Source organism: Petaurus breviceps, unplaced genomic scaffold, assembly GCF_028583685.1.
Source record: "Petaurus breviceps papuanus isolate PSGF00001 unplaced genomic scaffold, PetGlider_PUasm1.0 176, whole genome shotgun sequence".
Lineage (NCBI taxonomy): Eukaryota > Metazoa > Chordata > Mammalia > Diprotodontia > Petauridae > Petaurus > Petaurus breviceps.
Window position 1 is genome coordinate 33275409 of NW_027185771.1, and position 27863 is coordinate 33303271.

The 27863-nt window shown below is 37.0% G+C and overlaps 1 protein-coding gene across 3 annotated transcripts in view; it reads left to right on the plus strand.

Annotated features, from left to right (window-relative positions):
* The first annotated feature begins 3521 nt into the window (after nucleotides 1-3521).
* WWOX (WW domain containing oxidoreductase) overlaps nucleotides 3522-27863 on the plus strand; it is a 1292857-nt gene continuing 1268515 nt past the window's right edge. For all 3 annotated transcript variants that reach the window (XM_069085869.1, XM_069085870.1, XM_069085871.1), the window contains exons 1-4: nucleotides 3522-3797; nucleotides 16540-16604; nucleotides 18251-18308; nucleotides 21337-21515. In XM_069085869.1, coding sequence (XP_068941970.1) covers nucleotides 3691-3797; nucleotides 16540-16604; nucleotides 18251-18308; nucleotides 21337-21515 — 409 coding nt within the window. In that variant the 5' untranslated portion in view covers nucleotides 3522-3690. The remainder of the gene's footprint in view (nucleotides 3798-16539; nucleotides 16605-18250; nucleotides 18309-21336; nucleotides 21516-27863) is intronic.

Below are 27863 nucleotides of genomic sequence, written 5' to 3' on the forward strand. Positions count from 1 at the left end.
GGTGGGAGTCTCAACCCTGAGGTCTGATTATCTCCCAGCTCCAAATGCTAAACTCTGTCTTCTGTCACTTACTGAACTCAATTACTATGCTGGAATCTATCTAGACTAAGGCTTTTGTTGCAAGAAGCCATTTCCATTTTGGTGAGGGGATGGGGAGGGAAAAAAATCCCCTCCTCCTATACTCACTGCACTCTATTAGGGGCCCAAGTTCTCAAGAGCTATATTTTTCCTCCATAGTTGGCTCTCTTTTTTACTCTGAAGATACACTCTCAGGAAGGCTAGCTACAACTACTGGAGCCCAGTACATGGTCTCCATCTACTCTTAGCCAAGTTTCCTGACTCTTTCATATGCAAAGTCTAAAAAAGGGACACACACTTTACAATTCCTGAAGGAACTCAACTTTTATAAAACGCAAAAGTAGCTTGCCTCTTACCTGTCCTTTACAATGTGCAAATGCAATCTTTCCAAGTCTGAAATTATCATAAACTTCTACCTCACTGTTTTAGTCAAATTAACCGACATTTACCTAGCTCTTAAGTGTCAGGTACTAAGCTACCCGTGTTTCCCCGATAATAAGACCTATCCCGAAAATAAGCCCTCCCCTGAAAATAAGCCCTCTGGTGTTTTTCTGTCCCAAAAATCTAATAATAAGACAGTGTCTTATTATCGGGGGATACAAAGAAAGGCAAAAGCAAGCTCTCCGTCCTGAGTGCATTGGCGGCCCCACCTGGCTGGTGGGAGAGGCCTTTGATCAACCTTTTCTTCCTTGTGGGTATCACTTGCCAAAGTCATATTCCTAAAGTGAAAATTTGACCATGACGTTCACCCTACTCAATACACTCTAATGGTTCTCTATTAACTCTGGATTGAATATTAAATCCTTTGTCCCTTAAAACCATTCATAAAAAACCCATTAGAACCATGCCTCTTCTAACCCTTCTAATCTTATTAAACGTCACTCCCTCTACTCTATGTACCCACACAGTTTTCATGTTTACCATGAAAACACCTTGCTGTTGTTTTCAGAGGACACTCCATCTGCAGACTCCATGCATTTTTGTTGGCTATGCCCCATATCTGGAATGCTTTCCCCACTCATCTTCACCTCTTGGCTTTCTCCAAGTCTCAGCTAAAATCTCACTTTCTGGAAGAATATTTTTCCAGTAATTCTTTAAAAAAATTTTTAAAATAAGTTTTTATTGATAGCTCCTGTTTCTTACACCATCTTAGTTAACCTGAAATATCCCTCCCCTACTTTTTCCCAGAGAGACAACCCATTTTTTAAAAAAGAGGGAAAAAAAAACCCTATCAGCACAACTGATCAACTACATTGAAAAAGTCTGAAAACATGTGTAATGTGTAACATACAATGGAAGGAGTGGGTTGGGAATATCTTCTTATGTCTCTTTGAGTTCTGCTTGATCTTTATAATTTTGTTACCTTCAGTTTTGATTTTTAACTGTGTTGTACTTTCCATGTAAATTATTAGTTATTATGCATATTATTTTCTTGGCTCTGTTTATTTCATTATGCAGCAGTTCATGTAGATCTTTCCATGCTTCTCTACTCATCACACACATAATTTCTTATAGTACAGTAATATTCCATCATATTCATGTGCCACAATTTATTTAGCCATTCCCCAAGTGATGGGCATCTACTTTGTTTCCATATCTTTGCCATCACAAAAAGTGCTAGGATATATGGAGAGTTTCAATTTCTTTTTTGAAAACTTTTTAATACATATTTTTCAAATTACATATAAATAATTTCTTTTTAATTTTTAATGAATTCTAATGGTGATTTCCTCTAGGGCTGCATCTCAAAGCCTCTTCCCACACTGGGCAAGTCACAGTTCACCAGCCTATGTTTCTGCCCTTACTTTTAGGTGGACAGAACTGGCCCCACTTGGATGCTGAGCCTTTTCTCCCTCAGGCTTAGTGGAGTACTACACAGGGTTCCCTCCCACATTTATAGTTTTCTGTATTGCTGTACTACACTTTTCCTTCTGTTCCTTAGTTCTGTGGCCCAGCACTGGCAGATTGGAGTTTTGTAGCTGTAGAGGTATAGGGTTGATTGCTGCAGTTAGTGTCTCCTAGACTCTGGGAGGATGGGCTTGTAGGTTTGAGCTTTCTTTCAAGGTTAGGCACGTCCTACCTCTGGCCCTCTGTTCTGATGTCCTTCAGAGTTCTTTTGTAGCACTGGTGCTGTATTGTTGAGGCCCCAGCACACATCTGGCCCTGGATCACTGCTGTAGTTCTAGTCTTTTGTCCTTTCTAGAACAAATTTCCTCATCCTAGAGCTCTCCTAGAGTTATCCTCAAGGCTCTGGAAAGAGGGAGTCCCAGGACTTCTTAACTACTAGTGTCTTTCCTCTGAGATTACCTTCAGTTTACTCTGTTTCTGTTTTGCATGCAGATTTTGCAAGATCTCTCGTTAAAATGTGAGCTCCTAAAACTGGGACTGGTTATCTTTTCCCCCTTTTCTTTGTACCTGGTACAAGGGCTTAATAAAATTTTGTTGAATATTTGAGTTGAACATGTACAAAACACTACCTTTTTGCACTCCCTAAGTTACTATATAAATATGAGCTGCCTACCTGAGTATCACCAGGATGCTCTCTTCCTTGAAGTCTGTAGGATAGGGTTATGTGGGTGGGGTGAGTACAGAACATAGGGGTGCTGTGGAATGAAGAAGACACTGGAGCAAATTGGTGTTCGAAGTTTGAATCTAGCTACCACTTATTTTTCTTATATATTGGGCAACTTAATTTCCCTCTTTGAACTTGTTTTCTCATCTTTTCTAGTAATTCAGCAGCGTAAATGGTAAGTGTTTAACAACCAGCTCGGAGAGGGGAGGGCTGTACTCACAAGACACTTTGAAGAGTTTAATCTGCATTATTAAAATACTTTCCCATTATTTTCTCGAGCCTGGACAATTAAGCTAAATTAATCCCTGATATGTAGCTTTTGCCGATTTGCAAAGCGTAAAGGGCTCACATTAAACACCTGTGGAGTCAGTTGTAAAAAGCTACAGCGCAGCAGGTTGCACAGCCCTAGAGCCTAACGGATTGGTGAGTTTGGGGAAGGAAGTGGGAAGCCAGCAGCAGCCTCTAGCAGCATCCCTTCGGTTCCGCCCAGAACTACATTTCCCAGCAGGCAATTCGCGCGCAGGCTTCCAGCACCGTCTACAGTAATGCTCTCGGTCTGCGTTATCGTGGTGACGTCTTCGTTCCGAACCCGCCGCTTTTTGCCTGGCTTCTCGTTTCAGTCACCAGAAATTTCAGTTGGGTAGAAAAGAAGCGGGGGCGGGGGGAACGAGGGCAAATAAAATCTTTGTAGTTCTGCATGGTTATAGCTCTTCTTTCGGCGCTTCCTCGTCCGCCGGCCCCTTCTTCCTTAGGCGCCTCCCAGAGCTCGACGTCGCTCAGCTGGGCCCGGGGCGGAGAGGCGGCATTACGCATGCCTGTTTGCAGCGAGGCGGGTGGACGGACTCCGAGGGAAGCCGGAACATCCGAGCGCGGGAGCGCGGGAGGGTGAGGGGAGCGGCGGGTCGCGCGCCGGCGAGTGGAGCCGAGCGAAGCCGAGCGGAGCCGAGCCGGCGTCGTGCAGGGGGGTTTGCCTGCGCTTGTGCTCCAGTGCCCAGGCGGGTAGCAGTTTGCCGGGCGAGGCAGCGCTCCTCTCTCCCACCATGGCTGCGTTGCGCTACGCGGGTCTGGACGACACTGACAGTGAGGACGAGCTGCCACCGGGCTGGGAGGAGAGGACCACCAAGGACGGCTGGGTGTACTTCGCCAAGTAAGGGGCTGGAGGGGCCGGGCAGTCGCCCCCGCCCGACCTCTGACCTCCGGTCCTCGCGCCGCACCGTGTGCCTGCCCCTGCAGACCGACCCTTCCCGCCTCCCGCAGAGCCCCCGGCCCCCGCTCCGCCCCTCCCCCTTACCCGGACCCGGGTGCCGGGCTGTCGGGCTGCCCGCCGCCCCTGAGCGCCGGCGCACTCACACTGCACACTCGCACGTGTGCCACGGAAGCCCGCACACTCGCACACGGACACTTGTGCACACGGCTGCTCGACCACTCACCCCCCTCCCACATTCACACTCTACAGCGCCCGGGAGCCCTTGCCCACTTGTGCACCCTAGGGCACATGCCTACACGGCTGCTCATATTCACACGCATTTACACACACCTGTGCACAGTCACCCCTCACACTGCACGCGCTGGTGCACGAATCTCTGCGACTGCTCTTACTGGCACACATAAGGCATATCTCCAAGTCTGTGATCCACTCTCATTCAGTGCTCCCTCAGAAACTTCCTCCCTTCTGCAAATACAGTCTTACACACCCTTTTACGTGATAGGCATTCCCACAGCTGTCTCACAGCGACGCGTGGGCACCGTCATATCCCTTCGCCTTGAAATTAACTATCTTTCCATACGGCTTTGATGTATTGTCCAATTTGAGCTTCATGACATTTCTGTGGAGCTGAGGCTACCAGCATTTATTATTCTCGTTTTACTGATGAGGAAACTGAGGCTTATTGTAGTTAAGTGACTTGCCCAAGGGTCTGAGGCCATATTTGAACTCAGGCCCAGGGCTCTATGCACTGAGCCTTCTACTTTGTGTAAAACTCTCTTGGAAGAGATACAAAGATAATTTAAAAGTGGTCTTAAAGGAGCGTATTAGTGTAACCAGATTGTCATACACATTGTCATTCTGTCACATAACACCATAGAATCAAAGAACAGTAGGAGAGAAGGATCTAATCCAACCCCCTCCTTTTACACAGAGATAGGAAGTGACTTGCCCAAGGTCACATGGTTAGATGGTGGCAGAATTAGGACCCTTAAGTCAGGTTTCTGACTTCTTGCTTAGTCTTCTTTCTAATCTTCCACACTGATGCTTTCACAGATCTATAACTTCTCATAAATGCCTACTGATCCCCTTTCCTGAGTCCATGGTGTCTTCCACCTCGGGTTTGGTGTAGGTGGAAGAAAACCTTACCAGAATGAAAAGGGATTTTCAGAGGACTCTTCCCCCCCCAAGGTCAACTTCTTCCTTTTCCAACTGTTGTTGTAACCTGTCCCAAACTTAGAAAGAATTTCTTCTCTTTAAGTGTTGGCTGAAGGGTCGTTTCTCTGGAATCAGTGAATAAACAGGCTACCCTTTGTGTTGCTTGACTTGGATGTACAGACTAGAAGTCAGGGGGACATCTCCCCATCTTTCCCTGTTTCTCAGAGGGTGCCTTCCAGTACTGGTTAGGGGGAATTCTTGCTATAATTAATAATTTCCCTTATTCACAAGGATATTTCCTGTCAATGGTTTGGAATTCTTAGTGTGAACCTAAATACTAAATTGGTACTATTTTTCACCCAGTTATTTTATGTTGGAAGAACAATGTAGATTCTGTTTCCTCAGTCCTCTAGAGTTTCATTTGTCACCCTTTTATGATGAAAAAAATTTTTTTTTGAGGGGGCTAGTAGGCATTAGAGGTTATTACTTGCCCAGGGTCATACACAGCTAGCAAATATTGAGGTTGGATTTGAACTCAGGTCCTCCTGACTTCAGGGCTAGTGCTCTATCCACTGCACCACCTAGCTGCTCCTTTACCCTTTTATTTTGATGTAAAGTCATAAGGCTAGGGATGCAACCTGAAATTTAATTGAAACAGAGAACTCCCAGATGATGAGACTGTTTACCAGTGCAGGTAAGCAAAAGTGAGGCAATTTGTTCAGGTCATGGATTCAGTGGCAGAGGTAACATTTGAATGTGGGTCTTTTCTGGCTTCACTGTGCTGCCTTTCAGCCTAAAAAAGTTGTAAGATCATAAAATGACAGCTTTGCAGGACCTCAGAGGTCAGCTAGTCTACTCTGCCATTTTACAGATAAGAAAAAGAGCACAGAGAATGAGAATTATCCAGTTACATTGATAGTAATTAGTATGGGCGGGATTTAAATCCAGATTTAACCCTTTTCATTGCATCCATGGCACTACCACCATTTGTTTCTTTAAAGTAATAAAAAGGTGTTATTTTTTAATAAATCAGCTAGTAGCTCCCTAAACTTTCACTGGATAGTTTGACTTTTATAAAGGAATAAGAAACCTAGATAATACTTTGTAGCCACATAGTGGTTACATTCATCCTATCAGATGGAATAACTATTACTGTCTTCAGAACACATTATTTTTAGAACCCCTAGCTTTTGCTGTAAAAAGAACAAAAGAGTAATTGAAATAAAGATTTTTTTTTTGTGAAGCCATGTTGACAGAAAATGGATCATTAGGATGTGTGTATACAAACATATCTTTTCCCCAAACATTTTTAAATTTCAAGTGAAACATTGTATCCCAAGGAGAACAAAGGTAAACAGAACTCTACTGATTTTAAGTATCTATTGATCTTCAAAACCAGGTATAAGTTATAATAAAGTTCTTTGTACCATTCAGTAAAAAATAGCCCCGAAACATTTTGTGTTTTTGAAGGCTTTCTGCTACTGGGCTTAATTTAGAGGTCTGTCATTTTCATTTATCATTACAGTATCTCAGAGGCAGGGAGTTAGCATCTCTTAGAACCTATATGACATAGGGACTTGAAGTTGCCATAATAAATAGTAATATAACTCACATTTATGTAGTACATTATTATATAGAAAATGCTTCTCCTACCACAGGGGTTTTTAACCTTTTTTGTATCATGGACCCCCTTGTCAGTTGGGAGAAGCCTTTGGATTCCTCAGAACAATGCTTTTAAAGGCATAAAAGAAAATACATAGGATTACAGACAAACCAATTATGTTAGAATACTATCATCAAAATATAAAAAAAAAACAATTTCATAGATCTCAGGTTAAAGAATTCCTAGATTTAAGGCAACAGTTTCAGCTCTTGTTAGTTAATAACTGCAACCCTAGGCAAGTCACTTAACTGCTTCTCAAACTTCAGATGAATTTCCTCATCTGAAAAATGAGTGGATCGAATTAGATATTTAATATCATTTCCATTTCTGAATCCATGATACTATGAATAATCCTGCAAACTAAGTAAGGCAAAATATTATCCACATTATACAGAAGAGTTAAAAAGATGTCAGGTTAAGTGACTTACCTTGGGTCACAAGGCTAGTAAGTGGCCAAGTTAAAACTTAAACCCAGGCCTTCTGATCCTTGTTCCTTAGCTTTTTCCCAGTATACTAGCCTTCTGGCAGCAGGGAGGAAAGTGCATTGGTTTTCCTGTTGAAGGATCTGGGTTAAAATCTCTGATACTACCAGTGCTATTTCAAGTAAGTAACTTGGTCTCTCAAAGCCTCAGTTTCTCTATGTGTAAAAGAAGGAGATTGAACTAGATGGCCTCTCAGTTCCCTTCCAGTTTCTAGATCTGTGATCCTATAACCTGAATTAGAGGTTTAACTTGGATGCTTAGTACATGTGACTTTGAATAAATGATTTAATATATTGAAGTACATTTTGCTCATCTGTAAAATGGGAATAATAGCAATTTTACTAAATACCTGATATAGTTATTGTGAGATTGAAATGATATAATGTATGCAGATTGTTTTTTCTCAGAAAATGATGCTGAAATCTTAACTATTTTTAGGGCTTTTAGATTTTTATACTTATAATTTTAATTTTTAACAATTAAAATTAATATTCTATTTGTAGATTAAAAAACATTTTGTAGATTATTCAGGATATATTTTCTGACCCAGGTCTACTTTTTCCTATCCTTCAGGTTTTTAGTTGTGTGAAAATTAATTTTGATAATAGCCTAGTAAAACCACAGGTAGAGAAATCTGTTCCCAGAATAAATATAAGGTGACCAAAGCTAACTACAAACAATTATATTTTAATTATCTCTTGTTTTTGGAGTATCTATGCTGCTGCTCCCATTTGTTGGTTATATTACTATTCCCATTTTACAGTAGAAGAAAGCTATGTCTGCTTAGCCATGGTTTTAATAGTTTGATTTTATAGGGGTTCATATGCAATTAGCAATTTAATTTTCACATGACAGCATGCACAGATGGAGAGCTTTGCTTACCAGAAGAGAATACAAATGAAATAACTATGGGTTGAGGGTAAACTAAATCATACACTGAGTAATTTTAGCTCATATTCATGTCAGATAAATTATTTCTCCTTGAAAGTAGAAAGCTGAATATTTTTGTATTTTGAAATAAAATAACTACCCAGAGGCAGAAAATTGTGAACACATTTTCTTGTAGAATGTTTGCTAGGAAATAAAGAGAATAGGGCATTCTTCCTTGAGCCTCCCCCACCTTTCCAGGTTTAATAACCTGTACCTCATAGTAGTAGGCTACTACCTTCCACTTAAATATATATATATATATATATGTATATGAAAAACTTCTTAATATCTTAGTACTTCTCAATGATGGTTGGATATGGTTGATTAATCTTTATTAAGTCTTTGTGAGACTCTGGTTTGCTATTTTAATGGTGACCCTTGTATTTTCATTTCCCATGATAAAATGTTATATCTGGTGTAGTTATCACTGTAGCAGCATGATTTAGCCATTTGTTCTATTCAGAGTCACTGCTATTAGACTGCTTGCTGTCTTGGGGACTGGGGAGGGGAGGGAGGGAGGGAGAAAAAAAATGTGAAACTCAAAGTCTTATAAAAGTGAATGTTGAAAACTGTCTTTACATGTAATTTGAAAAACTAAAATATTATTAAGTAGAAAAAAGACATAAGATTTTCAGAAAAAAAGCCACTGCTTAGTGAAATTATAACTGTGAAAGACTCAACTTTTTAGGAGAGTATGTGTTACATTGAAATATTAGCATTATACATTCTCTTAAATTATGCAAGCTTAACACTAGGGAAAACTTAAAGGAACTGTTCATATCTATAGACACTTTCTGATGATTCAGTGAAAGTTTTATTTAAACACAAACTATCATGGATACTTGAGTAGATCTGTGATATTGGTTCAAGTTGCAACCCATTTATGTTTTCTCATTTTTTTCTTCACCACACCCCATAGATCCTCCATGTAGGATTAGCCTAATGTAGTAGAGCACTTCCCATAGTCCTTTTTACATTTCATGGGTACCTTTGTAGCACTTAAGCTTTTTGTTTGTTATTCCTTACTCATTCTGTGACCAGCTCACCTTTTTAGCTCACACATTTCAGTGGTATCTTTTATATTACTTCTGGCCTATTAGCTATTGGAAAAATGCTACAATTCACTTGTAACTGACAACACACTTTAGGTCATTTATAACTTTGATTCTTTTGGAGAATGGGATGTTCAGGGAGTCTCAACCATATAGCATCAGTGGGAGAACATTTATGTTATAAAGATGCATTTTGAGGCTGAGGATTAGCTTTAGATCATTGAAAACACTGTGCCATTTTCTCCAGTCTGTTTTCTTCCTCTCATTTAGGTTTGGGCTCAACTCATTTTCCATTTGCAGTACCTGTCCACATATATGCGTTGATGTACAGTAGAACCTTGATTTACGTGTTTAATTCATTCTGAGATTCTGTTTGTCATGAGATTTGTTCGTATTGCAAAGTGAATTTTCCCATAGGAAATAATGTAAAGTCAGATGATTGGTACCACATCCCCAAAAATATTCATATAAAAATAATTATTTATAATTTTAAGTAAGTTTTTTGTCCCTACTGCACCTGAAATACAATAGCAATGATTAGTATATATATAAACTGAAAATAAAACAAATTAACCTGCACTTTACCTTTGAGAAGAGTCGTGACTGATGTGAGGGAGAAGAGGGGGAGGAGGAGGAAGGGTTATTGCTTGGAAGTAGAATCTCCTTCCATAAGAACATCAGGGATTTCAACATTGTGAATGTTCTCTCTTATGCTACTTTCACTAAAAGTAAGACTAACACTACTGCCTTATATTTTGTTTTTTTGAATCACTTTCATGTTTTGACTCACTGATTTTTTCCTTTACATTCGCTTCTGAAGTGGAATCTATTGAATGACACTTATTTTTGACATTTTTTCAGAATGTCATGGAAATATAACATTGCATTATCATTAAAAATATTTGTGACTCTCATTGCTACAGCCATATTTAGATGATGTTTTTCAACAGAATTTTGTGCTTTCCCCCACATCTGATAAACCTCCCTAATCTCACTTGACCTGAGGGATTCCTCTGACCTCTCAACCTCCTTCTCAAATGAGATATCCTCTGCAACCTCTCGGTGTTGTGCTTCATGCAGATCCATCAGTTCATACTGCGAATTTTTGTTTGTCCTGTAAGACAAATTTTGCGAAAAAATTTTCCTCATCCAGTGAAGCATACATTAACCAGGTTACTCATAAACTGAGGTTCTATTGTACTAACTTAGTGCCCTGGCCATTTATCTGAATGTCATAGACTGGATAGACAATAGGAACTTTTTATTAATTTAATTTTCTTGAATGAGTTATTAGGCTAAATTCTTGTGTAATCTTTGGCAAAGTCCTGTAGTGTTCCGGGTCTTGGGACCATCTAGGGAAGCTTCTTAACCTGAGATCCATTGACCCAAAGGGACATATTTCAATATCTGAACTTGGATGGGAAAAAAAACAAACTACATGTTTAATTTTACTAACCATTAACTGGACTTTATAATTTCCTTCAATTATGAATTAAATAAATAAGACATTTTGAGAAGGGGTTCACAGTTTTCCATGACACAAAAAAAGGTTAAGAACACCTGAACTAGAGGATCTCACCATTTATAGAGAATCCCTCTTCCATATAACTCCTCTATAGGACAGCCTCCATGACAATGGTAAACTCCTTTGACCTTCATTTATCTATTATTTGCTTTGCTTAATGATTTGCTTGATACTGATAAATGCTTGATGAATTTATTAAAAAGAACCTTATATGATGAACATATGCAGGAGAGGTTTCTTGTTAGAGGAAAGCCTTTAAGGGTGTTTTTATTCTACTGATTCAAATACTTTTTTGTTGTTGAAGTATTTTATATCTTCTGTACTTTTCAGTCAATTGTGTGAATGTAAAAATGTTGTCTGTTATAGAAAATTGCTTGTACAAACCTGCCAGTTTCCTTCTCATATTTTCTTTTTGGAGGGGCAGTTGGGGTTAAGTGACTTGCCCAAGGTCACATGGCTTGTTTTTGTGTTGTGTCTGAGGCCGGATTTGAACTCAGGTCCTCCTGACTCCAGGGCTGGTGCTCTATTCACTGCACCACCTAGCTGCCCCTCCTCATATTTTCATCGAAGATTACCTTAAATACATTTGTCATTCTTAGAAAAATTTCATAATGATGAGAAAGTGGGCATACTGTAGTCTTATCTTATTTTGGGTAAAAATATTATCTTTGACTTTTTCTATTTTTTTTGGTGAGGGATATATCCCTCTTTCCTTAGTTATCTTATAAAATAATCCTTCAGTGTTTAAAAGATTGTGCCACCTCCAAAATATATTTATTTGCTGTCTACTTGGTTTGGGTCCAGTCTTTCTTCCTAATCTCATTTCCATAAGTATCTTGTATAGCACATTGGGGACTAGGGTGTCGTTAGGGTCCAATTGTGGGGTGTTCTGTTGTCAGTGATGATAGAAATGGTTTGTTATAGAAATGCTGACAAACCTAGTCCATTTTCTCTGTTGGCTGTCACCTTGACAGTTTTATCTTTGAATGATCTTGGGATGATACAGTTCATTTGGGCCTCATTCCAAGCTTCCTTGTCTTTTTTCTACACTGATTTTTATTATTTTATGATTCTTATCTGTAATCTTTCACCATCCTCTGTAGTGTTTTATAAATGAAATCACATTCTAAACCCAGTCTGTTATTGGCTTGAATCTCTTTCTTTTTGCCAACGAGATAAACTCTTTGATGGCTTCGGTTCTTTCTTAGTTCTTCTAGCCTCTTTTTTGTTGTGATTTTTCTTCATCTGTTAAAATTTTGCAAGAAATGGTGATGGTCAAAAGTCATTGACTTTTCTTTGTTTTCTACAGTAATTTCCATTTCTTGGGGGTGGAGAGAGCAAATATGACTTATCATAATAGATCAGAATGGAGCTGTTGCAATTATGCCTGTTATCTTGCATTTATCATCTATCTCTTCTAGTTTGATATTGATTTTGACTTTTGCTCCAATTACTCAGTGGTCTGACTGTATACCAACTGTTCATTCTTATATAACTCCTAAATCATTAACTAGTTGTTTTCTCTCCCTTAAGATATGGTCAGCTTCATTTTTTGTGATGCTGTTTGATGTTCATGAAGTATAAGGTTCTAAGTATACACCTTCACCCTTGATATCCTTGATTGTTCTTGCTGTTCACATGTTTTTATGTTCTTACTTGTCATTTAGTTCAGCTTGTGAGAGTTTTCTATTCAAATGGAGTAAATTAGAGGTTTGATAGACATAAGATTCAAATAAACCTATCAGAATCAGAGAATCAGTGACCTTGGAGATTACTGTAGTGGCCACCACACTAGCAAAACCAGGATGGCTGCTAGCATGGGTTCTTAGATCTGCTTTACTAGAAAAGATAGCTATTTAAGGGGTCAACAATCTTTTCTAATTACATTCAGTAGTTCAGGGGAAAATTCAGCACCCTGAACTTCAGAGAGAATACAAATAGAGAAAATGCAAGCAGAGAAATAAAGACCAAAAGACAGGGCTCTGACTGCCTTAATCAACTATACACTTTACACACATCTCTGGATCAAGTGACCCTTTACATCTGAGCAGGAGGGGAGCTTTGAACATATGACCACTGAGAATCTTGATCAGGGAATCACAAGGACCTTCTCATAAGTGAGCCCCCAAAACAAAATACCAACTCAGTGTATATACAGTTCTCAGAGCCAGAAGGCATCACAACAAATTAACAAAAGGTGTGAAAGCCTTCCTACAAGCAAGCCTTCTCTAAGTAAGCTTCCCTTAATGGGCTCCACCTGTTAATGGTCTGGGAAGATCTTAAATCTCATCAATATTACAGTTACTTAAAGCAACTCTTATTTTACAGGTGTGGAAAGTGAGGCTTAGAGGTTAAGCATGTTGTTCTTTTCTGGGCCATAGTCTTTGAAAAACTTGTCTGGACTTGAGGCTTCCTCTACCTTTCTTCTCACTGACTCCTCAACCCTTTACAACCTGACTTCTGACTTCATTACTGTACTGAAACTGTTCTCTCCACAGCTATCATTAAACTCTTTTTAAAATAATAAATTTTCATTATTATGTTTTTTCATTGCCTAAATTTTCCCCTATCTTCCTTCTCCTCTCAGAGAATAAAGAACAACAACCACCCAGAGAACTTTCCCCTAAAACACAGAGTTCTTTAAAAAAAGAAAGAAAATAGAGAAAAAAACCCAGCAAAATCTTTCAATACCTCCCCCAAAGCCCCAATATGACAATATGTACAATGTTCTATACTTGTGGACCTATTCCTCACCAATGTCTCCTGCCAAGAAGTTGGGAGAAGTGTCTTTTATCTCTTATTTGGTGCCAGTCTTGTTCTTTACGACATTCATATCTTTCTATAACCCCTCCAACATTGACTGTTTTTATCCTTTGTCATCTTTTTCAATTTGCCAGGTATGGGGCAAAACCTCAGAATTGTTTTGATATACATTTCTTTAATGAGTGATTTGGAGCATTCTTTCAAATATTTGTTAAAAACTTGAAATTCTTTTGAGAACTTTGTTCATATCCTTTGATCACTTGTCTGTTGGTAAATGGCTTTTGGTCTTATGTATTTCTGTTAGTTGTCTATATATTTTAAATGCCAAAACTTTATCTGAGGATTTTGATGTATTTTTTTCCCACTAGGCTGCTTCCTTTCTTATCACAAATGTATTAATTTCATTGGTGCAAAAGTTTTCCAATTTCATGCAATCAATCAGAAAGATCTCTTTTAAATTTGAAGTGTCTCTAATCCTTATTTAGTTGAAAATTCATATTCTACTTTAACTGTGAAAGGTATATATGACCTGCTTCTCTTCTAAGGCTTTTAAGATGTGATTTTTAATATTAAGGCAGCCTATTTCATTATGAATTTATTGTGGAGTATGGTGTAAGATGTTGAACTAAGCTTAATTTCTACCAGACTGCCTTCCAGTTTTCCCATCAGTTCTTTTTTTTTTTTTTTTTTTTTATAATGGGGTTTACTAATTTTCCCATGATTACTTTGCCAGGTATTTGTTGATCTGAGGCTTAGCATGTATTCTTTTCCAAGTCATCCCAACTCTGGGGCCAGTGCTTTTACTGGCTGAGCCACCTGGCCCCCCCCCCCCCCCCCCCATCAGTTCTTATCAAATAAATAGTTCTTCATTAATAATTTATGTTTTTGAGTTTGTTGAACACTGGGTTATTGACTTTACCAAATATCTCTTAATTGCCAAATCTGATGATCTTTTCTCAGTCCTAATCCCTCTCAGTCCATCTGTTACATTTGTTGACCACCCTCTTCTGGATGCTTTCTCCACTCTGGGTTTTTGTGACATTATCCTCTTCTGGTTTGCCTCTTACTTGTTTGACTGATGGTTCTCAATATCTTTTGCTGGCTCATAATCCACATCACTCTCACTTAAATGGAGATTCCTTAACATATTCTGTGCTAGACCTTTTTATCTCTCTATTCTTTGTCTTGGTAACTTTATCAGATATTGTTGTTTTAAATATTATCTCTATGCAGAAAACTCCCAGATCTCTATATCCAACTCCAGTCTTTTCACTTAGCTTTAGTCTCATCACCATTTTCCTACTGGATGTTTTTAACTGGATGTCCCAGAGATATTGCAAACTTAACATGTTACAACTGAATTCATTATCTTTCCTCCTAAAACCTCCCCTCTTCCAAACTTCCCTATTTCTGCTGTAAGCACCACCATACATCTCTTTTGTCATCTCTACCTTATCCTGAATTCCTTACTCTCCCTTACCCCACATAGTAATAATTTGCCAAATCTTGCTATTTTTACCTTTAAAATCTCTTACATCTGATCCCTTCTTTCCTCTCATACCACAACCGCTGCCACTCTAGTTCAAGTTCAAAGTTCTTCGTGGCTAGATTATTGCAGCAGTCTCCTAAATTTTTTCTTGTCTCAGGTTTTCCTTCACTCCAGTCCCTCCTACATCCTGGTGCAAATTAAGTTTTCATAAGTTCATATCTATCTGACCATATAATTCCCCTACTTAGCCAACTCCACTGACTTCTTTTGGTTTCTAGGATAAAATATAAATTCTGTTTAGCTTTAAAAGCCTAACACAGTTTAGCCACATTCTACCTTCCAGTCTTATTGAACTTTGTAGCCCATTTGCGCTCAAGTCATCCAACCAGACTTCCTTCTCTATTTTTTTATGTAAGATGCTCCACATTCCATTTCTATGCCTTTGTGCAGATATCCTCTATGCCTTCAGTGAACTCCTTCCTTACCTCTGCCTCTGAGAGCCCCTCTTTTCCTCTATGATACAGCTCAAGCACCATCATCTTTTATGATTCTCCCAACTACTAATATTTAGCAATACCTCAAACTATATCTTATTTAACTGCTTTGTAATTGTGCTTATTAAGGGCAGCTAGGTGGGAAGGAGATAGAGTGCTGGGCCCAGAATCAGGAAGAGTGATCTTCCTGAGTTAAAATCTGGCCTCAGACACATATTAGATGTGTACCAGGGCAAGTCACTTAACCCTGTTTACCTCAGTTTTCTCATCTGTAAAATGACCTGGAGAAGAAAATGACAAACCACTCCAGTATCTTTGCCTAGAAAACCCACAAATGGGGTCATGATGAGTTAGACACTATTGAAACAATTGCATAACAACAAAATTGTATTTATTAGCTTAATATTTATGCTGTGTATATTTTTATACGTACTTGTCTACCTCATTAGAATGTAACCTCATTCAAGTAGATATTTCATTCTTTGTACTTCTATCCCCAGTGGCTGGCACATAGTAGGTATTTAATAAATATTTGTGGATTGATTGCCTGATGTAACTTAACTAGTAAGTTGAAAAGCTAAGATGTGAATCTAGCTTCTCAGACCCAAAATCCACTGTTCTTCTTAGTGTATGAGTTTGAAATAATGTCTTCCTAGTTTCTGATCCCTTTCTCCTTAATCATATTTTTCTCCCTAATCATATTTTTCTCCCAAATAGTTAATCAATACTACCCTTCCCCCAACCTAGTCTATTGATTTCCATTCTGCTTCAGTCTGTCTTCCCTGGAGACCAGAACCTACCCTTTCATTATCTGCTCATAGTAAAATGACATTTTTTGTTTACTTTTTCTAGTTCCATAATGAAATAGGTATGACAGTAGGGAGGCAGCTCTCTACTTATACATGAAAAAGTAATATTTGCAGCTGACTAGCAAAAAAATTTGTGTGGAAATTGACTCTTTAGCCATATTTTCAAGATGAGATTATAGTATTCTTTATCTTAGACTTAGAATAGGTAGTAAAACCTGGGGTCAAAATTCAAAATTCATCTAGAGGAGTAGTTTTAGAATGGTTTTATTGTTTTTAAGAACTTATTCTTATTTTTAATTGTGCTGTGGGTATTTTGACAGCCATACTGAAGAGAAGACACAGTGGGAACATCCGAAAACTGGAAAAAGAAAACGAGTAGCAGGAGGTTTGTACTATTTGTTAGATTATTCATTGCATAGCTAACTATACTAATATGTAAAGTATCAATTACACAACAACCCTGTCATGGGCAAAGTGTTGTCCAGGAAATTGTTGCTATAACTATGAGGAGATTTTGTTTTTATTTTTTAAAATTTAAAAAATTTTTTTGCTTTTTGGAGGGCAGTTGGGGTTAAATGACTTGCCCAAAGTCATATGGCTAGTAAGTGTGTTCAAAGTGTCTGAGGCTGGATTTGAACTCAGGTCCTCCTGACTCCAGGGCCGGTGTTCTATTCACTGTGCCACCTAGCCACCCCTAAGAAATTGTTTTTTTTTTTTTTGCCTTTTGAAGGGCGATTGGGGTTAAGTAACTTGCTTTTTTTTTTTTTTTGGTGGATGTTAAGTGTCTGAGGTCCGAACCGAACTTGGGTCCTCCCGACTCCCACCTCGGTGCTTTACTCACCGCACCACCTAGCCGCCCCCTATGAGTAGATTTTAGAACAGAAAAATTGATGGAGTAAACTGTCTGAAAATTGTAGCTATCAAATTCAATTTGTTAAGCATTTGACTACATTCAAGGCAATATCGTAGCTGCTAGAGGATACATAGAGAAAATAAAAATCAGTTTTCTTTCAAGGATCTTATTCTACTGCAAGTGATTTATAGAATTATGGGAAAAGAGCAAATCATATTTTTTAGCTATTATAGACAAGTTTTAATTATTTTTCGGAACTTATTTGTTCCTTAAGACTATATTAAAATAACATGAATATCATATCTTTTTATTCCATAGTATTACATTTAATAATGACACTTAGAATATTCATCTTTCAGCTTTTTTCATCTTATAAGCAAGAATTGAATGTCTTTTATGTGCCTAACATTGTGCTGTGACCTGAAGGGGATACAATAAAAGCATAAGATAGATTCCCTGCTCTAAAGGAAGCTAATTAGGCATATGAGGCACATATAAAAAGATGTTATGAGGCAGGGTATGAAAATTGTCTGTTGAGTAGTTATGACAATAAATGCTATGAGTTTATGGGAAAAAAAAATCATCCGGGTCCAGATCCCAGCTGTGCTACTGGCTATCTTGATCTTAGACCGAATCACTTAGTTTCCTTTTCTGTAAAATGAGGAGATTGGACTAGATGACCTCTCAGGTTCCTGTTAGCTCTAAGTTCTCAATCACATTCTGGGAGATTATCATAGTTAGAAAAGACTTCATGGATGAAGTGAGAGCTGAGCTGCAACTCAGAGACTGAATAGGAATTAGATAGTTGGAGAGAAAGTAGAACACTTTGGGTTTATGGAACAAAAGAAATGGAATCTGAGGACAAGTCTTATTTATAAACATGAGATAATTAGAGAACAAGTACCCAATAAAATGCTATGTTATATGGCATAGAAAGCAAATGTAATAAGAGTTTTGCTAAATGAATGATGGATGGAATCATCAGGGAAAGCTTTGTGGGGATAGGTGGGATCAGGCTACTCAAAAGGGGGAGGAAAAGTGGCATTTATTATGGAAAGAAAATCAACAAATGCATGGAAGTGAGAATGAACATTGGCCTTTTACCTTCTTATTGATATATGGAATGATAGACTTTTTTCTTTTTATAAGCAAGACTTATAGTCTTTTCTGTGTTTCAGACCTGCCCTATGGATGGGAGCAAGAAACTGATGAGAATGGACAAGTGTTTTTTGTTGAGTAAGTGTTTAAAGATATAGAATATAGTTACATCAGTGCTTTAAAAACTGTTACTCTGCCATGAAGTGTATTATTTTAAATTGGTGAAAAGAAGAAGCAATTATAAAACATCTTTTTTTGGGGGGGAGGGGAGATAGATGTTTCTTAGGTTTTACTATTGTGGTGTGAATATAGAACCTAAACCATATATGACTTAAATTTTTCCCAGCTATTTATTATGTTCTCAAAATAATGCAGCCAACTAAATGTCCCAGCAACTAACTAATTTTAAAATATTATTATGAACTTAACAAACAAGAAATATAACAAACAGTCATAGGCATACAATAAATTAATCTTCAAAAAGATATTCAACATACAGATCTCAATAAACTATGTGTTATTCTTTTTAATGTCTTTCATAACTTTTGTCTGCTTCTTAATCTTTCTACTTGTGTTTTTATCAGTTCATGATCTGCCTCTTCTTTCTTCATTTCCTACTGTTTTATGGAAGTTTCCCTATTACCTTATATTCCTCATATTGCAGACTCTTAATTGCAGCATAGTAATTATATTATTCCAATTTAGCCAGTCATCGCTCAGTTATTGGGTCATACATGAATTTCTCTGTTTAGACAGATCTTTCTCTATATTACCAGAAAGTTACCTACTGAAGACCATTTTTCTTGTGGATCAATTTCCATTCTTATTAGCCAGAATGGGTTCTGAAACATCAGGGAGAACTAAAGGGAAAAATATTAAGTTCAAGCTATTATTGTTATTTTTAACAAATAGCAATTTGGGTAGTTTTTTTTTTTTTTGGTAGAAAAACTATATTTGAAATATAGGTTAGTAGTTAATGGTTCTGTCCAATTTGTTAAATGCATAAGGAATGAATCTTTTGATTTTATTTAGAGGTTGTTACATAAGAGAGACCCTTCCATTTATTTGTGAGGGTTTTTAAGAATTGATAAGGAAATTCATATTTACTGTTTCATGAGGGTTAATAGTTTGATTTTTAAGAGATTTTTTTGATTGTTCATATTTTGAAAAAAACTCAAATATATTTATGACATTGAATTAATTTAAAAATTTCTATTAGAATGGTCATTCAAAATTTCATGTATCTAGTTATTAAATAATTTGATTATTAGCTCATTTTTAAATGATCATTTGAAGGTTTATATACGACATTTAATTTTAATCAAGACAACTTGAAAATTAATTTTTTATATTATAATAGGAATGTCTCATTTATAATCTTAAAAAAATGTTTTTTTAATTTTGGCTTTTTGGAGAGGGGAAGGTAGGGCAATTGGGGTTAAGTTTCTTGCCTGAGGTCACACAGCTAGTTTTGTGTTAAGTGTCTGAGGATGGATTTGAACTCAGGTCCTCCTGACTCCAGGGCCTGTGCTCTATTCACTGCGCTACCTAGATGCCCCTCATTTATAAGCTTATAGAGATGTATAAAAATGTTTTTATCACAACTACCCTCTGAGGGAGATAGGGTAAGCATGTAGTCCCTCTTTTACATTGCTACCTAATACTTGATAAAGCATGACCTACATAAATCCATATTCAAGGCCTTTCACAATCTTGTTTCATTCTCTCCTACTATAATTCAATCTTTCACTTGACCTGTGATCTAGCCAAACTGGAATACTGATCAGTCTCCAATTTTGCCTTCTTTCTTCTACTTTTGTGCATTTATGCATACCATCCATGATTGGAACAGGCTGCCAACATGTCAGTGCTTTGTACATAGTAGACATTTAATAAATGACTGTTTAATTGAACTAAAATCTTTTCTTTTCTTTAAGGCTCAGCTCACGGAGTTATTTCTCCATGTAGTTTCAAGTATAAGTCACAGGAATATTTAATAATCTGAGTTTTTAAAAATTACTGTTAATTTTATGTCTCGTGCTTCTCTACGGGATACCTGGCACATTACTGAGCTCACATTAAGTGCTCAGCAAATATGTATTGAATGAATATAGGCTATGTAAAAAGTCAGAACTATTTTAGTACTGTAGGTTTTTTTTTTTTTTTAAAGCAATTGGGGTTAAGTAACTTGCTCAAGGTTACACGGCCAGTTATTTCTGGGTGTGGTGCTGAGTATCCGAGCCCGGATTTGATCCCCAGGTCATCCCGACACTGGAGCTGGTGCTCTTACTCGCTGAGCCACCTGGCCACCCCTAAGCAATTGGGGTTAAGTAACTTGCTCAAGGTTACACGGCCAGGTGTTTCTGGGTGGGTAATAAGTGTCTGAGCCCGGATTTGATCCACATGTCATCCCGACACTGGAGCTGGTGCTCTTACTCGCTGTGCTACCTGGCCGCCCCAAGTACTGTAGGTTTTATAGTTATAGTAGCATAGAATTTCAAAAAACAGCCACTCTAAATGATGATTTTTTTGGTTCTAAAGTAGAGTTATTAAACATGTGATCCACAATACTCCTCAGTGAAGCCTGAACTAGATTAATTGGGAAATATTTAGCAAAGTTAACAAAAATGCATTAAAACATAGATAATGTTAATATATAGTTTTCTGTTTAGTGGATCCTATTTCTATTTGATTTTGACACCACTGTTCAGAAAAATCTGATTTTGAAGTGGTTGTTGCATATGAAAGCCTATTTTCCAAGAAATCTTAAAGTAAAGGTTTGGCAGCTACTTTTTTCGGTAAGAGTGTAATTTTTCTAGAGACCAGAAGAGGAACTAAAGGACCTTTGTGTCTTAAAGTTGAAAGAAATTAGTAAGACTTTTGGTATGTAAAAAAAAAAAAAGGGTTTCCCTCAATAGTAAGAATCTCTTTTGCTGGGGTAGGTAGGCAGCACAGTGAATAGAGCACAGGCCCTGGAGTCAGGAGGACCTGAGTTCAAATGTGGCCCCAGGCACTTAACACAAAAAAACTAGCCATGTGACCTTGGGCAAGTCACTTAATCCCAATTGTCCTCCAAAAAGCAAAAAAAAAAAAAGAATCTTTTGTTTATATAAATGCCTTTTCTCATTGCTGTAGGTTAGCATGATTTTCCCCTCTTTCTTTGCAGCCACATAAATAAAAGAACAACATACTTGGATCCACGACTGGCATTTACTGTTGATGACAACCCGAAGAAGCCACCAACCAGACAGAAATATGATGGCAATACTACAGCTATGGAAATACTTCAGGGTCGTGATTTCACTGGAAAAGTGGTTATAGTCACTGGAGCTAACTCAGGAATAGGTAGGCCAGTATTTAAATTGATTGAGAATGCTCTAATGAGAACCACTTTCAGAAATTCTAATTGTAGTAAGTTTGGTGTAGTGACTTTCTTCTTCTAGGAAATTATATTTTTGTGTATTGTACTTGGACCTAATGTGTCATTGCAGTGATGACCTTTCTTTCGAAAGCCCATAGTAGTTGTGTGTATCATCATGGAGGCCTGACCCTGAAACTAAATATTCAGCAAAGATGTTGTCTAGTTTATAGTTTAGGTGTAGTAGGTAACAAATTCAAAATACAAGTTTTTCATCATCAATACATTTGGTCTGTGCAGTACATAAAGTAACTAGATAGTTGCCTGAGTAGTTTAGGCAAAAATAAAAAATATTTGTACTGCTAACCTGATTATAGTGTATAATGTTGGAAAAATAATGTAACACTTTCTTACTAAGGATATTATATTTAGATTTAAATTGATTACTTTAGTCTTACTATCTTTCCTTTTACTTATAACTTCTCTTTCCCCTAGCGACACAGAGTAACTTGGGCATTTTATGATGTAAGCATTTGGTGCTTCTTTTTCCCACTTGGTGGTTACTGAGGGAGTGGCCCCATGGGTACTCTAATCTTGACTGGTATACCTTGCATGGGCTTGGAGTGGGGAATCTGCGACCTCGAGGCCACATGTGGCCTTCTAGGTCCTCAGGTGAGACTCTTTGACTCAATCTGAACTTCACAGAACAATTTGAGTGTTGCATGTGGCTTTGAGGCCATAGGTTCCCCATCCCTGACCTAGACAATTAGGCATAATCCGTAAGTACTACATTGCTCCTTCCTCTATCTGATACCCACTTTTCCTTTATTTATAAATTTTTTTTTCAGTGTCTGTGGAAAATTTCCTGTTAGATGTTAGACCTTTTCCCCTCTTTAATGAACTTGTACAGTGATATTCTCTATCTCTTTCACCCCAGCCACTATCATATTATGTCTGCTCCAGTTCAAGTTTCACTTTTTGCTTCCATATCAGCCTTCCAGAAAACATGCAGTTCTCTCTAATTAGCATACATAGCTTATCAATTGCATTTGATATACTTCATGTTAAAAACCCCTTGAGTGACTAGTAGGTCCCCTTGGTCTTATTCTTGCTCCAATAGTAAGATTAAATTTAAAAGACCACTGCTTTTTGGAGGGATAGGAATTTATTTTTTTGTAAAATTTGTGGCATCCTTTTTCTTTCTTTATCCACCAACTTCACTTAGTTATTAATACTGTTTTGGTAGTGTTATTGGAAAGAAACTTGTTATTGAGAGTCAAGAGATAACCATTTTAGAAATCGCAGCCATACTACTTAATATTTGCATAACTTGAAGTTACTTCCCACCATCATTTATAAAAAACATCTGTAAAATAGAGTTTTACTCAAATGATCTCTTAAGAATCTTTCAGTCCCCAAACCTATGATTTATTCTTTTTAGACTTTTAATTTTACATCCAAAATCATCAGAGAAACTTTTGCTGTGACATATTGGTCTTTGTATCAATAGCTTTCTTTACCTCAGGGTATTTTTGGGTGATTGTAAAAATCACAGTTTTAAAGTTTCTGTAAAGTAGGGTTCACAATCATCTGCTTTGAGAATGAGCTGCCTTCAAATGAATTTATAGATTGAAAGAATGAAATTAAGTTGTGGGATCAGGGACAATGGGGGGAGGTTCTCTACCTAGAGCCAGGGCCCAGGCATAAGTCTCTTGAATTTTCTTACTTCTGTTGCTGCCAGACATTTGGAAGGAATGGGTTAGAGTGATGAGCAATTATTCTAAGTGTTAAAGTTCTCTGGTGTGAATTGTTTTTGCTTTGTCTTGGGGCTGGGGGAGAGTGGGTGGTTCTGTTTTTTTCTCTTGTGGACTTAGCTGTAATTACTCTGTGTGGTTCCTTTAGTTTAGTGTTGAAGAGGTTTGTAGAAATTAAATAATCTACCATCCTCTTTCTCAGTCCTTTTTCTCTTGATCTTTCTAATGCATTTAATACTTTTGGTTCTTTTTTCCTCCTGGATAATCTCTTCCTTCTGGTTTTTCCTCCCATCTGTATATATGCTCTTTTCCAGCTTCCTTCTCAGTATTATGTCCCTAACATGGGTGTTTCTTAATGTTCTCTTCTGGGTCCACTTTTCTTTCTGTACTCTCACCCTTGGTAACCTCATTACTTCCTGTGGGTTTAATGATCATATCTATCTTGATTAGTTGATTGAGTGATCCTGATGGTCACATAACTAGGACAAAGTGGGTAGGGAGAAGAGGGCAGTGATGTATGTTGGCCAACAACTGTACCCTCAACCACAACTAGTTGACTTGTAAGCTCATTTCTAGCTCTAGGATTGTTATTCCATGGACAGTAAACCTGAAAAATCTAGTGGTCATTAAAAACTTCGCTCCTAAATCGCTTTCATAATTTAGTCATGATGAAAATTCCTTTTACCTTTTGAACTTTCAGACTGTGGGCTAAGAACAGTAGTTGGGAATTCAATACACAAATCTGACTTTGATTTTGACCCTGAGGATTTATGGAAAAAAATCACAACAAGTCAGCTTAATATATACCACTAAAGTGCAGTCATCTTTATGTAGTCTAATACATTTTACTGCTGTTGATTCCCTGTGTTTTTAAATAGGTGGCCTTTTGGTAGTGGAAATAATGTTATGAAAAAAGTCATCACAGCTAATCTTCATGAAGAATAGTGAGGGAAAAATAGTGCCTTTCTGAGCTTTGGAGTAAATCTATAGATTTCCTTGTAAAGTATCCTCAAGGGCATTGTGTTGAAATTGGTAGTCATGGATTTAGGGAATTGGTGACCATCTCCAAAGCTTAATTTTCAAGTCACTAAGATTCCATGATAGAATTTCTATTTAAACATAGCATGTTACCATATTTTTCTTTATGCTTTCCTAAATCTTAGGGCCTGAATAATCAGTGTCTTCCTTGAATTCTACAATTTCCACAGGTATTTTCTTCCTATAGAGAAATAGGCTCATTTTTAGATGTTTTTTAAGCCTTATTTCCTTCTCTGTTTTTTCCTCAGACTTAATTTTTGTTTTTCTTTCTCAAATATAACTAGAGGTCCCCACCAGCCACCCCACCCTAAGTATGCCATTACCTTTTAAAAGTTATTTTGAAATATCTCTGAGCTTCAAAACCACTCATCATGAGCTCTTTTGGGCAGGATATTCCAAAAGAAACTCAGGCTGACCAGTTGTTTACTGGAATCCTATATAGAGAGAAGTGAAGCAGAATCAGCCACCCTTTCCCCTCCCAAACCCCGCCAATTTGTACACTGTAGAGCTGTTGTGCTACACTAGTTAAGATTCTGGGATTGGAGTCAGAAAAACCTGGATTCATATGTTGCTTCTGACATATATTAGTTGTGTGGTGAGTAAGTCATTAATTCCTTTAATCCCATTGTTTGTCAGGGCTTTATTAAACCTCTAAGCATAATATAAATGGTAGCTCTTATTATCGTTGGAAGTAGCCTGACATTGTGGAGAGCAGCCTGGGCATGGAATCAGGAAGATCTCATGTATGTAGGAGCTTCATTGTCATTGGAAAATCACTTTGCTTATCTGAGAATCACTTTCCTCATTTGTCAAATGGGGTAATGAAATCTGCATTTTCTTTCAAGATGAGTAGTTATATAAAGATCAAATGAAATTATATATGTCAAGTACTTTGGAAACTTTAAAGAGTGACATAAATGCCAGTTATTATTATCTCCTAAGTCCTAGGTGTGGGTTAGTAGGGGCAAGTTCTATACTGGGACTTCCTCATACTGATAAAATGATATACTTCAAATATTGATAATTTAAGATTTTGGGTATTGATGGGACTCATTTCTGCTTAAGCTAGTGGGAATGGGGAATATATTCGTTCTTTTAAAAATGCTATTCAGAATAATGGAGTAAATTAGGGTGGGGAAGGGATCTCTACCCTTAAAATAGTGATTTTTCAGCATTTTTAGAACAAATAATTCCATTTTTGTGCTATTTCCTTCTCTCCCCATCTCCTGCCGTAAGTTAACCACACAAATTTTAAACCTGAAGCAACTAATAAACCTGAGATACACACACAAACATATGTATATACACACATATATACACATACATACACACACATACATACACATGAATATACACACATACACACACACATAGTATGAATTTGTTAAAATACATTTTTTGGGGGCGGCTAGGTGGCGCAGTGAATAGAGCAGCAGCCCTGTAGTCAGGAGGACATGGGTTCGGATTTGGCCTCAGACACTTAACACAAAAACTAGCCATATGACCCTGGGCAGGTCACTTAATCCCTATTGCCCTCCAAAAAGCAAAAAAAAAAAATTAAAAATTAAAAAAAGTTAAATTTTTGTTGATACCCTTTGTTTTTTCTGTCACCTAAATATCCTAAAATTTGCCTCTCCTCTCCCCTTCCTTTTATAAAAAAATATAAAAAAAAAGTTCATTTATACCAAGCAATGCATTGGAAAAGTCTGATATAAATGCATTTTCTCACACTCATAATATCTTATATCTGCAAAGAAGGTCAGCTAGACCTCTTCTTATTTTTCTTTTTTTGGGGCCATACTTGGACATTACTATTTCACAGGCTTCATTTTTTTTTTGTTTGGTCGGTTTTTTTGCTTTTTGGAGCGGGGAAGACAGGGCAATTGGGATTAAGTGACTTGCCCAAGGTCACATGGCTAGTAAGTGTTAAGTGTCTGAGGTTGAATTTGACCTCAGGTCCTCCTGATTTCAGAGCTGGTTCTCTAGTCACTGTGCCACCTAGCCACCCCCAGACTTCAGTTTTGATTGTTGTTCTTTTCACTTTCATGATTTTACTCTTTGGGTGTGTTATTTTCCTGTATTTTCTGTGCTTCACTTTGATTTAATTTATTCAAGTCTTCACATGCACGCTTTTCTGTATTCAACTTGTTCTTTCAGCTCAGTGAAATTGCATTGCATTTACATACTACAACTGGTTTAGCCTTTTCTCAGTCAGTGAATATCTACTTTATTTCTAGTTCTTTGCTACTACAAAAAGTTAAATTATAGATATTTTGGTATATATGAAACATTTCTTTTTATCATTGACCTCTTTGGGTCATATAGCTTGCAATGAGATCTGGCCAAAAGGTATAGACATTTTAATCACTTTCTTAGCATAATTCCAAGTTGCCTTCCAGAATGGTTGTACAAATTCACTGCTTCTCAAAGGTATTGAAAATTCAAGTAAATTAAAAATAATTAAGATTTTAAAGGTTTGGTTTTTTTTAGCATTCTGTGACATACCTGGAAAAACACTGAAATGTCATTGAACAATTTGAGAATTACTGCCTTAGAGACAAAGTAAATATTGTGCATCTTTAAAGAAAAACAATTATTTTAAGAAATTGGAACATGTTTTATAATGAGTGTTTTATTCAGTTCACATGTACAAATAATTTGAGGAGTCACAGTATTCGAAATTGGAAACGTCATTTATGAATCTTATTGAAATCATGAATTTCATGCTCTTTTTGCTATAAAAATGGGAAATTTGGAGAAGAAAAAAATTTCATATAAAAGATACAGACTTTTGAACATTGTTTGCAGTCCCTTTCCAAGTCATATCAGTAGTTTAAAAAAACTTAATTTGTATAGTAGCATGCAAATACTATTGAATCAGAGTTGAATCAATCTATGAACTGTTACATTATATGTAATATAATACATAATACATTCTTTACATAAGAACCCCTGCACAACTTTTGATTCTGTACAGTTCTCATCTTTATCTTTCCACAAACCATCCACAGGGGATCTACTGAATATATTGGAAGTTTTATTCTAATCCTTTTAATTCCTAACATGAAAATTGACAAATACTATTTTTATATATTTATATTTTAATAAATACTATTTTTTGAGGCTAGCAATAAACACTATTGTTCCTACAACTGATGGGTTTATACTGTTGTATATTTTAAAATGATCACAGTATTTTTTCAGTCGAGTATTTATTAAAATTCTTTTATCAAAGTAGTATTAGAAATACGGCTTGTCAGCACTTAAAATAATTCAATTAGCCCATAACTACTTTTATAACTTAGTGTAAGCTATGAACACTAGTTATTTGTTAGAGCTGTGATTACACTGAATAAAATTAATTTTATATTTAGCACTCCCTTTTACCCTTTAACCCAGAAGTATATGGAATTTTAGTGACAATGAAAAAAACTTAATATTTTTATTGTTATTTTTCCACTAGAGGGCTCTGTTGCCTTTTAAAATAATTAAACAAAAGAGCAGAAAGCTTAATATAGTTTGTGTGTGTGTGTGTGTGTGTGT